The sequence below is a fragment of the Vipera berus genome (genome assembly GCF_964194415.1).
Source record: "Vipera berus genome assembly, chromosome: 5".
NCBI classification, from domain to species: domain Eukaryota; kingdom Metazoa; phylum Chordata; class Lepidosauria; order Squamata; family Viperidae; genus Vipera; species Vipera berus.
The window spans coordinates 45,360,345-45,373,339 of NC_138207.1; the positions used below are offsets into that span (position 1 = coordinate 45,360,345).

Genomic DNA, 12,995 nt, shown 5'->3' on the forward strand with positions numbered 1-12,995 from the left:
CCTTATAGTTTTAATGCAAGACAATTAAAGGCAGCAATTAAAGGTGGATTCCTCTGGTTGAATTTCCCTTCCTTCTTAGCCTCGCCTGCCATTAGGAAAACCAACTGCTGTTGCAAAGTGGGTTGGATTTGAGTAACTGACGGCAAGGGCCTGGGATGGAGGCTTTAACCATTTTTCAAGTTGCTAGGTGACTGGCTGCCAGTACAGAGTATTTCTGCCCTCAGGCTACAGTATTTCTCAACACGGAACTCATATTCTTCTCAGCATTTAAACCCATATACCAAAATAGCTTGACACTTTATTGGAATGGGGTAAATATTAAGATTGTTGGGGGTAAGAGGAAGGAATATAAAGATGGTTTATTTGACCAAATTTAAATTATATATGTATTTCTGGAAAATTTTAATGGATTTTTTTTTACCAGGACTGGATGATATTTTAAGATTTTGTTTGCTATATTTCAAATTTATCTGATTAAAATTAAAATAGTTATGTTGTTATCTCTGATAATTTTTCTTGGTTTTCTTACTAACTACATTTGGATGATGAAATTTGTGGATTTTTTTTAATTATAAGTGAGATATAAATGTAAAACAAAGGAATAAAATAGGCTCATTAGATCAAATTTATAATACATAGGTTGTTATTTCTGGTAACTCTTAATGGATCTTTTCCTGATTAGAATGGAAGATAAGATTTTAAAGACTTGTTTATAGAAAATGGGATGAGAGTATGTATGTATGTATGTATGTGTTTTTTTTATTTATTTATTTATTTATTTATTTATTTATTACCAAAGGTATTGGCCACTCATTTACCACAGCATAACTCTATGGCACTTACAATACTAAAAATAGAACTATATAAATAGAATGCTATAAAACAATTAAAATATAAAATACAAAATATGATAGCTAAAAGTTGGGGAGAGGGGAGTTGATGCCGGATGAAGAAGTTGTTTATATGTATTTTAAGAGATGGTAATAAGTTGTTACAAATGCTTATACTTTCTGGGAGGAGATGGGGAGTTATTTCTTTTATTTATTTATTTGCACTTCTTTCTTTTTTTATTTTGTATTATCCATATATTGCAATCTTTAATAAAAATTATTATAAAAAATAAAAATAGTTAGCAAGGCATTGTTTTGCTACAGTTAGTGGGATGTGGAAACACATTTTGTGTTCTACAAAAGAGTAGCTGGCACAAGTCTTTACATGATTTCTGGAACAAGATGACTTTTTTGCATTTCTGCAACCAATTACATGTCTTTTTCAATCTGTAACATGTTGGCATTGCTCTCCTAATCTGGATTTTGTATCCTTTTTATTGCAGATTCCAAAGATGGAGACAGGCTCTCTGGTTCGGGCTGTCTTTGATTTCTGCCCCAGCGTATCTGAGGAGCTGCCACTGTTTGTGGGGGATATCATTGAAGTGCTGGCTGTCATAGATGAGTTCTGGCTCTTTGGGAAGAAGGAAGGAGTCACAGGTACATTTAAAAGGTCTTTGGGTCAGTTCATGAAGTTGGTTGCATCAAAACCCAAAGGTGCTTTTCCAAATGCAACTGGACTTGCTTTTTTTTCTTGAAAACATTTTGCTTCTCATCCAAGAAGCTTACTCAGTTCTGACTGAATGGTGGGGAATGGAAGGCTCTATGTTCTTTGCAGTCAAGGTACATAAATCCTTCCAGTCCCCATCATTCAGTCAGAACTGAAGAAGTTCTTGAATGGGAAGTGAAACATTTTCAACGACAACAATAACAACAACAACAACAACAACAACAACAACAACAACAACAAAGAAAGTCCAGTTGCCTTTTGACCTGGATGATTGAGAATCTCCATAGACGGTTGGGATGAAAGTGCTAGAAAAGGAAATATCCTCAATAAAGATTTAAAAATCTTAAGCCTTTCTTTACTACTATGTAGTGATTGATAGGTCAATAACTCTGATGAAAAATTAGAAAAAAGATGTGATTGGACATATATAAGCACCTCCACAATGCCCTTTTTGTGTGGTGGTTAGTAGTAATGTTTCCTGCGGTTCAGGAACTGGACTTGCATTCAAGGAAACCATCAATTTCTGCCTTTGTAAGTGTTACATGGTAGACCTCTGCAGTGCAACACAGCCTCATTCTGGTATGCCTGAAAGGTATGCGGCATAATTTATGATAACATAAACTCTTTTTGGTTCCAGGACAGGAGGAAAACTCAGCAAAGTGATTATATGGATGAGACCATAGTCTTGTAGAGCTGTTCAAAGGAAGATTTTTATCCCCTCCCTCACCCTTTTTTGAAGGGATGTTTTGGTTTCTCTGTCTAATACTTTTTGTCACTTCTGTAAATGTTTGGACTCCCGCACACTTCCTGACACCTCTCTGTTGTACTGTTTGTTCTTGCAATTAGAGAAATGAGATAACTATTAATATATCAGAAGCTTCCTTCTCTTTTTATAAGTCTTGGTTTCCTTAACCAGTCAAATGGAATATAAGTCTCAGTATATACTCAGTGGCTTCATGACATGGGATCAGCTTGGCCACAAGACCCTGAACAATTTGGGATAGTTTTTAGGGCAGTGCCTGCTTCGAAAACGAGCAAAATGACCTGAGATTCCTGACCTCATACAAGCACAATATCTCTCTATCTTTCATTGGAACTGCCCCACTTTCTCTGTGTAAACCTGAAAGAAAATTATAATACCGTACTCTTGGTCAAATTTACCTTATGGCATGTTTAAAGGGCCTGGCCACTCATGAAGCTCTTTCTCTCCCCTACCCACTCCATTCCACTACAATTCCTGTGTTTTGTAACCATGCAAGTTATTATTAATTGCAAAAGAATTTTATTATATGGAATTTTAATTGCCACATTGATAAAGGAGCAGGCTGGTCTGCCTTCTCCGGTTTTTTCTAAAACTGTTATGAACTGCCAGTATTTACAGTTCACATGCAAATGCAAATAGGGGATGCTGAGATGAAAAGAGACAAATGACAACAAGTGTGTGTGTGTGTGTGTGTGTGTGTGTGTGTGTGTTTTGAGTGTTTTGAGCGCCTTGTCAGCCCAAATATGGGCGAAATCTTTTTGCCTGTGCCATCCACAGGCAGCAAGTCACAACTGCGACAATTGTTTGCATTAAATAAATTTGGATTGCTGACAAAGAATTAAAGCTATATCAGTCTCCCTTTAATTCTTTGTCAGCAATCCAAATTTATTTAATATATATGTATGTATGTATATGTGTATGTATATGTATATGTACATTGTGATGCAAGCTTATTGTATTTGTATCATGATGTTACAAGGAAACTTAGTAACAGAGTTCTCCTTGTGACACAAATCATATTTTATTAATTTGATGAAATCACAGCTTGCTGCAGATGCCTCTAGCTTATTGCTTTCAAAAGAATTGAATCATGGAAATTAATCATTAAATATGGAGATAATCCTGAAATGGTAATGTATTATTTTGATTTTTGGTGTATAACAATTGTTCTGTTATAAAATTTAAATTATGAAAATTATTTACAAAAATATGAGTGTACAGGTATTTATGTTATGAAACAGCAATTCACAACAATTATTACAGTTCAGGAACTTAATACTGGAAAAGCAGGATAGAACAAAAAAATGTGGAACTTTCTGCCAGTAATTATTATTCCCGGTGTGTTTGTGTGTGGGGGGGAATGTGCATATGTCTGAAAGAGAGAAAGAGAACAGATGAAACAAAATTAAACAGGCTGATTAGTGAACAAAAATAGTAACCTATGGATATCATGTTAATTTGCTGAAATAAACTGTGCCTACAAGAAGGTCATTTTGAAATAGTTTTCTCAACATAAGAAAGAAAACTTGCAGCAACCAGGAGAGGGAGCCATTCCCAACTCTCTGCATTCATTGATTGCTCAGCCTTGTGGCTCATCACAGAATCAAAAATTATTTAAGACGTATTTTGCCTTTTCCACTATCAGATAGGGAGAGTTAACCATCAACTGAACCACTTGATTTAATACATATATTCCAGAACCTATTTTTAAACGTATTAGAACTAAGACAATCGTTAGAGATATTGACAAGTACAACATTATACTTGATGTCCTGGCAGTCCCATATCTAGACAGAAAATAACAATGCTTCTTCATGGACAAAAATTCTAGATGAATCACATTTCCAGTAAAAAGAACAAACTGATATGGATGGAGGGAAGAGATTGTCCCATACAAAGGAAAAGCAACATATTTCTCTAGTGTGGCAATCATTCCTTTGAACCTAGAAGAAAGTGCTTAGAATTTTCTGTAAGGGTATTAGGAATCAGATCTTTTGTTTAATTATATTTCAGTCCTTCCATGCCCATTATGGTCATCTTGTTTTATGCCAAACTGGATCTGACTTATGAATTTGACTCCCATTTTTTTGAAAAGATGCTGGGAAATAATTTCATTATGAAGAATGGGTTAGATCAAAGCAAAATAGAAGCCATACTAAGCATTTCTCGTTTGTCATCCAGTTATGAATGCTTGCTATTCTAAGAAAAAGAGGATTAATGTAGAAACTCACTTGGTGCTTCTGTGGAATTTTCTATTTCAATTAAGAAATTTTAATTTTCCTTAAGGGTACATTTGTGATAGTAGGCAATACGTAAGTAAGGTGGACCAATGACCTGGTAAACCATAACACATTTTCCTTACATTTGCATATTGATGGTGTTACCAATGGGAGTTTTCAAAGTTTATCAATTCTCATGTAGCAAAACTCAATTCATGTTTGAGATTTCCAACACTGCAGAATTTCTTTCTCTTAGCAAATGCATATCAAACGAGAAAAACAGTGTACAAACTCTTCAATTTTATAGAATTGACAACAGAATAGTTAACACTAAAGACAGTGTATTATACTGCTTTATTTCCCACCATATTTTCAGTGTGAAAGACTGGGAGAATCCTGATGAGAAGGATGGTAGCAGGAGAAAAAAAATATGGTTTTTGTATGTCATGACGAAGAATGAAATATTAGGAGACAGATCCATGTCTATAATTTTCACTATGTAGATTTTTTTCTGTTCTATTGAAAATGCTCTTTGCTCTTACCCATTCTAGGTCAGTTCCCCAGCAGCTTTGTAGAACCTGTGGATGTTCCTGTTATGAACCAAGGAGAGAAGCTGTTTGTTTGTGTCAGCAACTTTACTTCCCAAGAGCCTGGCAGCTTGGCCTTGCAGAGAGGTACTGGCGATTTCCATGCATTCCTTACTTGAGCAAAAGAATTCAGTAATGCACTGGTCTTCTGTAGATCTCTCTGTCAGTCCATCAGAAGGGGTTCTATTTAGTGTCCTTTCTCCCTTGCAGTTCCAATCATAGTGGTTTTCCAGGGCTTTCTGCTTCTGCTGGGAAAGATCGAGGGCAATAGAAGAAGGGGACGACAGAGAATGAGGTGGCTGGATGGAGTCACTGAAGCAGTAGGCGTGAGCTTAAATGGACTCCAGAAGATGGTAGAGGACAGGAAGGCCTGGAGGAATGTTGTCCATAGGGTCGCGATGGGTCGGACACGACTTCGCAGCTAACAACAACAACCTTGGTAGTCTTGCTATATTTGGAACAGAGGTCTGATAATCTCTCCAGTCACTAGGATAGCTGCCATTTTCCGGCACATTTGGTCTAGTGGTTAAGGCACTAAGCTAGAAACTAGGAGACGGTGGGTTCTAGTCCTGCCTTAGGCATGAATGCCGGCTGCGTGACTTCGGGCCTGTCACTTTCTCTTGGTCCAACCCACCTCACAGAGTTGTTGTTGTGGAGAACTAGGAGGAGGAGGGAATATTGGATTTGTTTGCCTTCTTGAGTTATTCATAAAAATAATAAAGGCAGACTAGAAATAAATAAATATAAAGTTGTTTGTCAGATGCCCTTGAGAACAATCTTTATGACTGCCTGCTCTGAGTTGAAGTCTCAAGTTGGGCTACAGCCACTCATTTAGCAACCATTTGAAGTCACAACAGCACTAAAAAAAAGTGACTTGCTCCCAGTCCTCGCACTTACAATTGTTGCAGCATCTCTATGGTCAGGTGATCAGAATTTGGACTGTTGGCAACTAGCATACAACTATGACAGTGCAGCATCCCGGGGTCTTGTGATCACCATTTGCAACCTTTCCAGATGGCTTCCAACAACTAAAATCAACAGAGAAAGCCAGATTTGCTTAATAATTGTGTGATTCACTTAAGTGCAGTAATTTGCTAAACCACGATGGCAAAAAAAGGTCTCAGATCAACTCACTTAACAACCACCTGGCTTAGCAACAGAAATTTTGCTCCTCATTGTAGTTGTAAGCTGAGGACTACTTGTAAAAGGAGAGGTAACCAGGGGGATGCCTGAGCCATTTTTTGTTGTTGTTGTTGAATGACCTCTGGCAGGAGTGGGTTGGGTTGGGGCTCCTGGCTCTTCTTGACCTCTTGGAAGCTTTCAGTACCATCAACCATGGCATCCTTTTGGGAGCTGGGGGTGGTGGACACAGTTTTGTATCGGTTCACCTCTGTCTTCCAGGTGTTGATAGGAAGCGAGAGGTACAGGCTACAGCCTCTGCTTTGTAGAGTGCTGCAGGGCTTGATCTCTCTCTGCTCTTTTTTAACCTCTGAATGCAGCTGCTGGGTGAGATCAATTGTCACCACAAAATGATATATCATCAGTATATGGATGGTACCTAAAAGTATATCTCCATCCCAGGTGAAATAAACAGTGTTATGGATGCTCTTTCATGGTGCTTAGAAACTATAGGGGTCAGGATGGGGAACAACAGGCTTCAACTGAGCCTTGGTAAGACAGAGTGGCTGTATGGAGGAGGCTCCCCTGTATCTGGGGGTTATCATTTTTAGTCTTGGATGGGGTTTGCATCCTGATGGACTCAAGACCCCCTCTAAGGAGCAGGTGGCAGTCATGGCTAAGAGGTTCTTGTTCAACTTCCTGCTGTGTAGTACTTATGCCCTTTCCTGGATGAAAAAGCTCTTCTTTCAGTCATTCATGCCTTGGTCATCTCACATACAGACTACTGCAATACACTTCACATGGAGCTACTCTTGAAGAGTATCTGGGAATGTAGAATGTGGGGGCAGAAGCACATGGTGCCTCTATGATAATACCTTGGCGATGCAAAATGAATTGGGTGTCAGTTTGCTTCTGGGTCCAAATCAAGACCTTGATTGGTTGGTGTTGAAATTTGATAAATAAGATAAAATAAAAATGTGTTCCTTATCCCTGCAGGAGACCTGGTGATTTTGAATGATTCTATAGCCTCTCCTTGGCTCAAAGGTCGGAGCAGTTGGGGAGCTAGTGGCTTCTTCCCGTCATCCTGTGTTCGAGAACTCAGCCTCTCAGGTTTTCGTCCCCAATTCCCACATGGCGCAACACTGGAAATGCCAACCTATGCTCTGGGTCAGGCCCGAGCACTGATGAGCCTTTCAGCACAGATGGAGGAGGAACTTGATTTCCGGGAAGGGGATGTGATTATCATTGTTGGAATTCCAGAACCTGGATGGTTTGAAGGGGAGATTCAAGGTCGCCGAGGCATCTTCCCAGAGGGATTTGTGGAGCTTTTGGGTCCCCTAAAAACCAACAATAACCCAGATGAGCCAACTTCATCAGAGATTCCAAAGATAAATGGAATGAAAGATACATATCCCCAGGAAAAGGAGAAGCCATGGAGTGATGAGGTAGCATTGCCAGGGCCTTATGGGATTGCCCTCTATCGGTTCCAAGCCCTGGAATCCACAGAACTAGACTTTGAGGTGGGGGAACGGATCCGAATTCTGGGAGTTCTGGAAGATGGCTGGCTAGAGGGAGAACTTCGAGGAAAATGCGGCATCTTTCCACACCGGTTTGTGAGGTTGGAGGAGAACTGCCTACAGCCTAGAAAGCAGTGGAAATCTGGATGTTTGCCAAAGGAGGTGGATTCTGTTACAGGCAGTCTTCACAAGGCAGGTTCCCCTGGTGTGTCGGAGGAGCCTGGCTGGAGCTCAGACCATACTGAGGAAAAGACTTGTCAACTTTCTTTGATACAAAGGAATTCTTTGGACTCAGAAGTAAAACAGAACAAAATACCAAACCACCAGAAGGAAGGCTGCCTTAGATCTGTTCCCTTAGAAGTGTTAGCCACTTCCCCTCTAGATTCTGATAAATTTGTAAATGGTGTTTCTTCCATACCTCATTCTCCACTTCAGTTGGATAAATCAGAGCCCATTCAAACCCCCCAAACTTCATGGGACCATTTGAAGGACTGCAAGCACTTAGAGCAGGATGGAGAGGCTCATAGTCTGATCCACCAAAACATTCTTTGTGAGGACTTAGTTGTTTGCACAGATCGTCACCAGCAGAAACCTAAATCTCATTCTTCCAGCTTCAGTGCAACTCAGGAGAGCTTGGACATTTGGTCTGTCTGTCAAGGTCCTCAGAATGAATTTCCTCAAGGTGTGGACCATGGGGAAATCTGTGGGGACCTTGACTCAAAATTGACAGAGCAGCTGGCTCAGTTTGAACAGAGCCTGACAAATCCCATAGGCCATGGTGGCTGTGATACTTTTGAGCAGGACAATATTGCCCGGCATTTTTCCATTCTGGGTTTCAGTTGTGAGAGAGATATTGTACGTGGTACAGTAGAGAATACTTCACAGAGAAGAAAGGTGCTACGGCCACCCCCTCCTCGGCCTGATACCCCTGTCTCTGCCTCACCACATGTGCCAGTACGGCTCAGCCCCACCACTGTATCTTTCGCACAGAGTATTCCACTTTCTATGCGGCCTTCCAGGCCAGCACCACTTCCACCTCTAGGAAGCCAAAGGAAAAGCCCAACTTCAATTAAGCAGCAGCTGGGGAGCAGGGAGAGACAAGGGAACACTGTTGAGTCTGGAAGAACATCTCCATGTCCTTTCTTATTGAATCGTATTCAGGAATTAGAGCAAGAACTTGATTTTTACAGGAAAACTCACACAGAGCTCAATGAAACTCTGGAACAACCACAGGATGAAGTTGGACGAGCTGAGACATTAGAGAGCTTGGACCTCTGGGACTCTAAAATGTCATCTCTGTGCCTGGAACTACAGGAGCTGAAGGGTGAGTACTGTCAGTCTTGGTGAGAGTGGACAGAGAGGACAGACCCTATCCCATATCTACCTTTTGCATAGGTAGAATTTAAAAAGGAGAAAAGAATATATGTAGTTCAGGGTTGAAATTTGGAGCCCTTGATATTCTCTGAGCTTAGCTGTTTGTTTGCAGACATTTCATTACCCAATCAGGTAACATTATCGATACAGATCTGTACAGTCTACAAGCCAACATCCAAGCCTAGAGAGCACCAAAGACTCCACAAAGAAAGAAAACGACATCGCACGACGTATTTCTGGTTTTTATAAGGGGCACAATAATCTAAACTGTCTCTTGCTCTTCCAAGATCTTTGGCTGGGGCAAGTATTTACAGAAAAGATTTTTATGCTCAATGTCTCAGAGCGTCTTTCTAAAAGAGGGCTCAGCCTGGGAAGAATATGCCAGATTGGGTCTGTATTAGGATACTTCTGGGGAAAATACATTCTAGATGTCCACATTTCTTGCTTACAACCATAATCAGATCAAACTGTAACTTGAGCAGTGATATTGTGTAATGCATTAGTTATAAGAAAAATTTCCTTGGCTTTTGAGCATATTGTTTACTCATTGGCTGTTTCCGTGCAACTACCATGGCGTGGCAATGTTATTACCACAGTTCCATTTAACTTGTTTCAGGTGTTAAAAAAATAAATATGTAAGAGTAATGGGGAAGCAAATTCCTTTTACTCCTCACCCCTTTTACTCTGATTCTGTCTGTTAACAGTGAAACCCTGCAAAAAGAATGAAAACAGGTACAGCCCTCCAAAATGAATACTGTATTTAGGCCAAATGCCCGAACAAGTTCTTGTATATACCCTACAACCCAGCATGAAGCAGAATGGAATGGCAACCGCAATAGCACTTAGACTTATATACTGCCCCATAATGCTTTATAGCACTCTCTGTCAGCATATTGCCCCCAACAATCTGGGTCCTCATTTTACTGACTTCAGAAGGATGGAAGGCTGAGTCAACGTTGAGCTGGTTAGGATTGAATTTCAGGCTGTGGGCAGAGTTAGCTTGCAATACATTCTAATCAGGAGGGTCAATATCAACTAGAAAATGAGGGGTTAAGGTTGGGGAAAGAATAAAAATAATAAAAATTCCTCTGAATCTTAGGAGAATAACTTGCTACCAATCACTGTGTGCACAAATTATGATGTGCAAGTGCTTTCCATTTTTATTGACTAAAATGCTATTAGCGCTTGGGTCTTTAGGAAAGTACACTTTAAAATGCCTGCTCTCTCAAATCCACTGAATTAATAAGCAGTTCGGCACATCTGAGTGCTTTGCAGAGGATCATAATTGTTTCTTGGTGTTTTTCTCCTGTTCCTGCTTCCTCCCTGATAATGATTATGTAATTTTGATCTTTTTAATGAGGTACAGAGACTTGAGAAAAATAGACGTGCTAATAAAAAAAATAGTGATCATAGAAAGAAAACATCTTCCTGTTATCTTCTTAGAAAATCTGCTAATTAGGTATTTTTGTGTTTGAAACCTGTGAAATTAGTTGGCTGTTGAATTCTGCATTAGATGCCACAGTTTTATTTTCTGAAGTTTAATCATTCCCATGCTAATTATCAGAGACTTAGAGTTTCTATCTAGGACTTTGTAGGCTTGAGACGATGAATTAGCTGAATTCTGAGATATGAAAAGCATTCAGGCCCAGTGCTGTATTATTTGTTAAGTATTCAGGCTTTTCGGATGAAATAGAACGATTCACTGGGAAAACATGTCTGTGGACTTAATAATGTTAAAGGGTGAGTGTTTATGACTATCAGTGTACATTTATGAATAACTGTTGACGTGGGATATCTTAATAGTTAGGGTTATCGATGTTTCTATAACAAGAAGACCAGAGACAGCTAAGAATCCAGAATTCGGAAATTCTCCAAAGCTGTGTGCTTTATAAAAATTTATTCCCACACCCGGACAAGTCCTTGGGTGATATAAACACATAAACCACTTGCTTAGTTTTCCTGAACCTATGAGCCCTAAAGAGAGATCACTTATTCTTGCCTTTAGCACTATAAAGCAGAGAAGCCGGTTTGGGCAGGGCACTGGTCCAATCCAAACTGTGGTATTCTTGTTACTCATTACCTGCCAGCAGCAGGGAGAGGCTGTCTGAACTGGCTGCCTATTGGGTACGAAGGTTACACAGCTTCTCTGTTGTAGGCAGTTAGTCAGCACCATCTCAGGGTGAGGTGGAGGGAAAGGGTCGTTATGAAGGAATGGTGAACCTGTGAGGAAGGAAAGGGGGTGGGGTGGGAAGGAGCACACCAGGAAGAATATGAGCATTTATTCTGAATCCAGAAATCAGATAAACTCTCCAGGACAACGGGTCTGTCTGTCACAATTCCACAGCAGTGAGTACAAAGACTACAACTCTGCAAGGAGAGGAAAGATTTATAAGGGACATAGGCAAGATGGTGGTAGTGAAAACTGGAAGAGCGAGTATAGAAACAGGGACCTGTATAGCACCATCAGACCTGTCTGTGACCATTTCAAGAAGGGGGATGGTGGATACAGGGTTGACAGCGTGACCAGAAACCACAAGGACTATGTGGAGGAGGATAAACAATCTGTGGATCAGAGGAAGATGAATCTGTATTTTGAGCATGAGGCAGGAAGCAATGGTTATCTGGAAGAAGACGGCTACTATACAGACTTTGAAAATAACACCCGAGTGGTTCATAAGAAATCTTTTGTTGTGCATAAGGGTGGCCAGGATGCCGATTTTAGATTCTCCAGAAATGCAGAACATTTGGATACAAACTATTGGAAGGGAAATTGGAATTTCAGTGACCATCCAAGAGAGGATTGGAACACAGCTGGCCATAACTTGGATAGGAATGATAAGAAGAAAAATGACAGGTATGTGGACTATAGCACTGATTGGAAGTACTTTAGGAATCCAGAAAGCTTATTTATGTTGTGTGAAGTCTCCAACAACGCCCAACATTCAGGAGCAATTTCTGGGAGCTGTACCACAGATGTTATAAAACACACTGCCCTGGAAGATCCACCACCTTGGTCCCTGAGAAATGAGAATGGCAATCGGGAGTTAGACCCTGGATGTGAAATTGCTGGGACCCAATATGTGGCAGATATCAAAAGAATTGAAACTGCAGCAGGTGCACAGATTTGGAAGGGTGGGTGTCCCAGGACACGTGCAGGACGCTCAGACTGGAGCCTGGACTGGGAGGATAAAGCTGGATGGGCAGGTGGCACAGAAGCCTGGCAACGGAACAGCTGTTACCGTCGTACGGCTCCCAGCACCCTAAGGCACCATATAAAAAGAAACCAAGGTAAGTTATGGGAAATCATCAAAGGACTGTGGGGCAGTCTCTGCATTTCTCTAGACAAGCAGCCCTAAAACAAATGCCTGCATTTACCGCAGTGCTTGTCATTCATCAGCTGTTTATAGAAATTAAATAATTGTTTCGTACAGTGTAAACAATACTCTTTATATATTAGGCTTGGCTTCTTTTATGCTTGCCCCTTTCTCCTTCCTGGTTGGGATAAACAACTACAAATTAAGATGCCCAGCATTAGGTAAAGTGGCCTGCTAAGCTCCCTTTCTCAGTATAGCTTCCAAAAGAATCTTTGAGCTCAGGACTGGATCCTATGCAGTTCTTTGAAACTAACTTTATATCTCCTTTATTGATTTATTAGATAAGGTGTTGAACAAAGACCCTGAATCTAGTTCCCCCTCATCCGTGGACCTCACTGAGGTACTTGGGCCACTCCTTCTCAGTTCCATTTATTTATTTATTATTTATTTATTTATTTATTTATTTATTTATTTATTTATTTATTTATTTATTTATTTATTTATTTTTGGGATTTATATGCCGCCCTATCTCCCGAAGGATTCAG

The 12,995-nt window shown here is 40.1% G+C and overlaps 1 protein-coding gene across 1 annotated transcript in view; it reads left to right on the plus strand.

The window, feature by feature from the left end:
* Positions 1-322: 322 nt before the first annotated feature.
* DNMBP (dynamin binding protein) overlaps positions 323-12,995 on the plus strand; it is a 45,123-nt gene continuing 32,450 nt past the window's right edge. Inside the window, exons 1-3 of the mRNA XM_081328163.1 lie at positions 323-1,487; positions 5,091-5,213; positions 7,242-9,086. Of these exons, the coding sequence (XP_081184289.1) occupies positions 1,343-1,487; positions 5,091-5,213; positions 7,242-9,086 (2,113 nt within the window). The 5' untranslated portion in view covers positions 323-1,342. The remainder of the gene's footprint in view (positions 1,488-5,090; positions 5,214-7,241; positions 9,087-12,995) is intronic.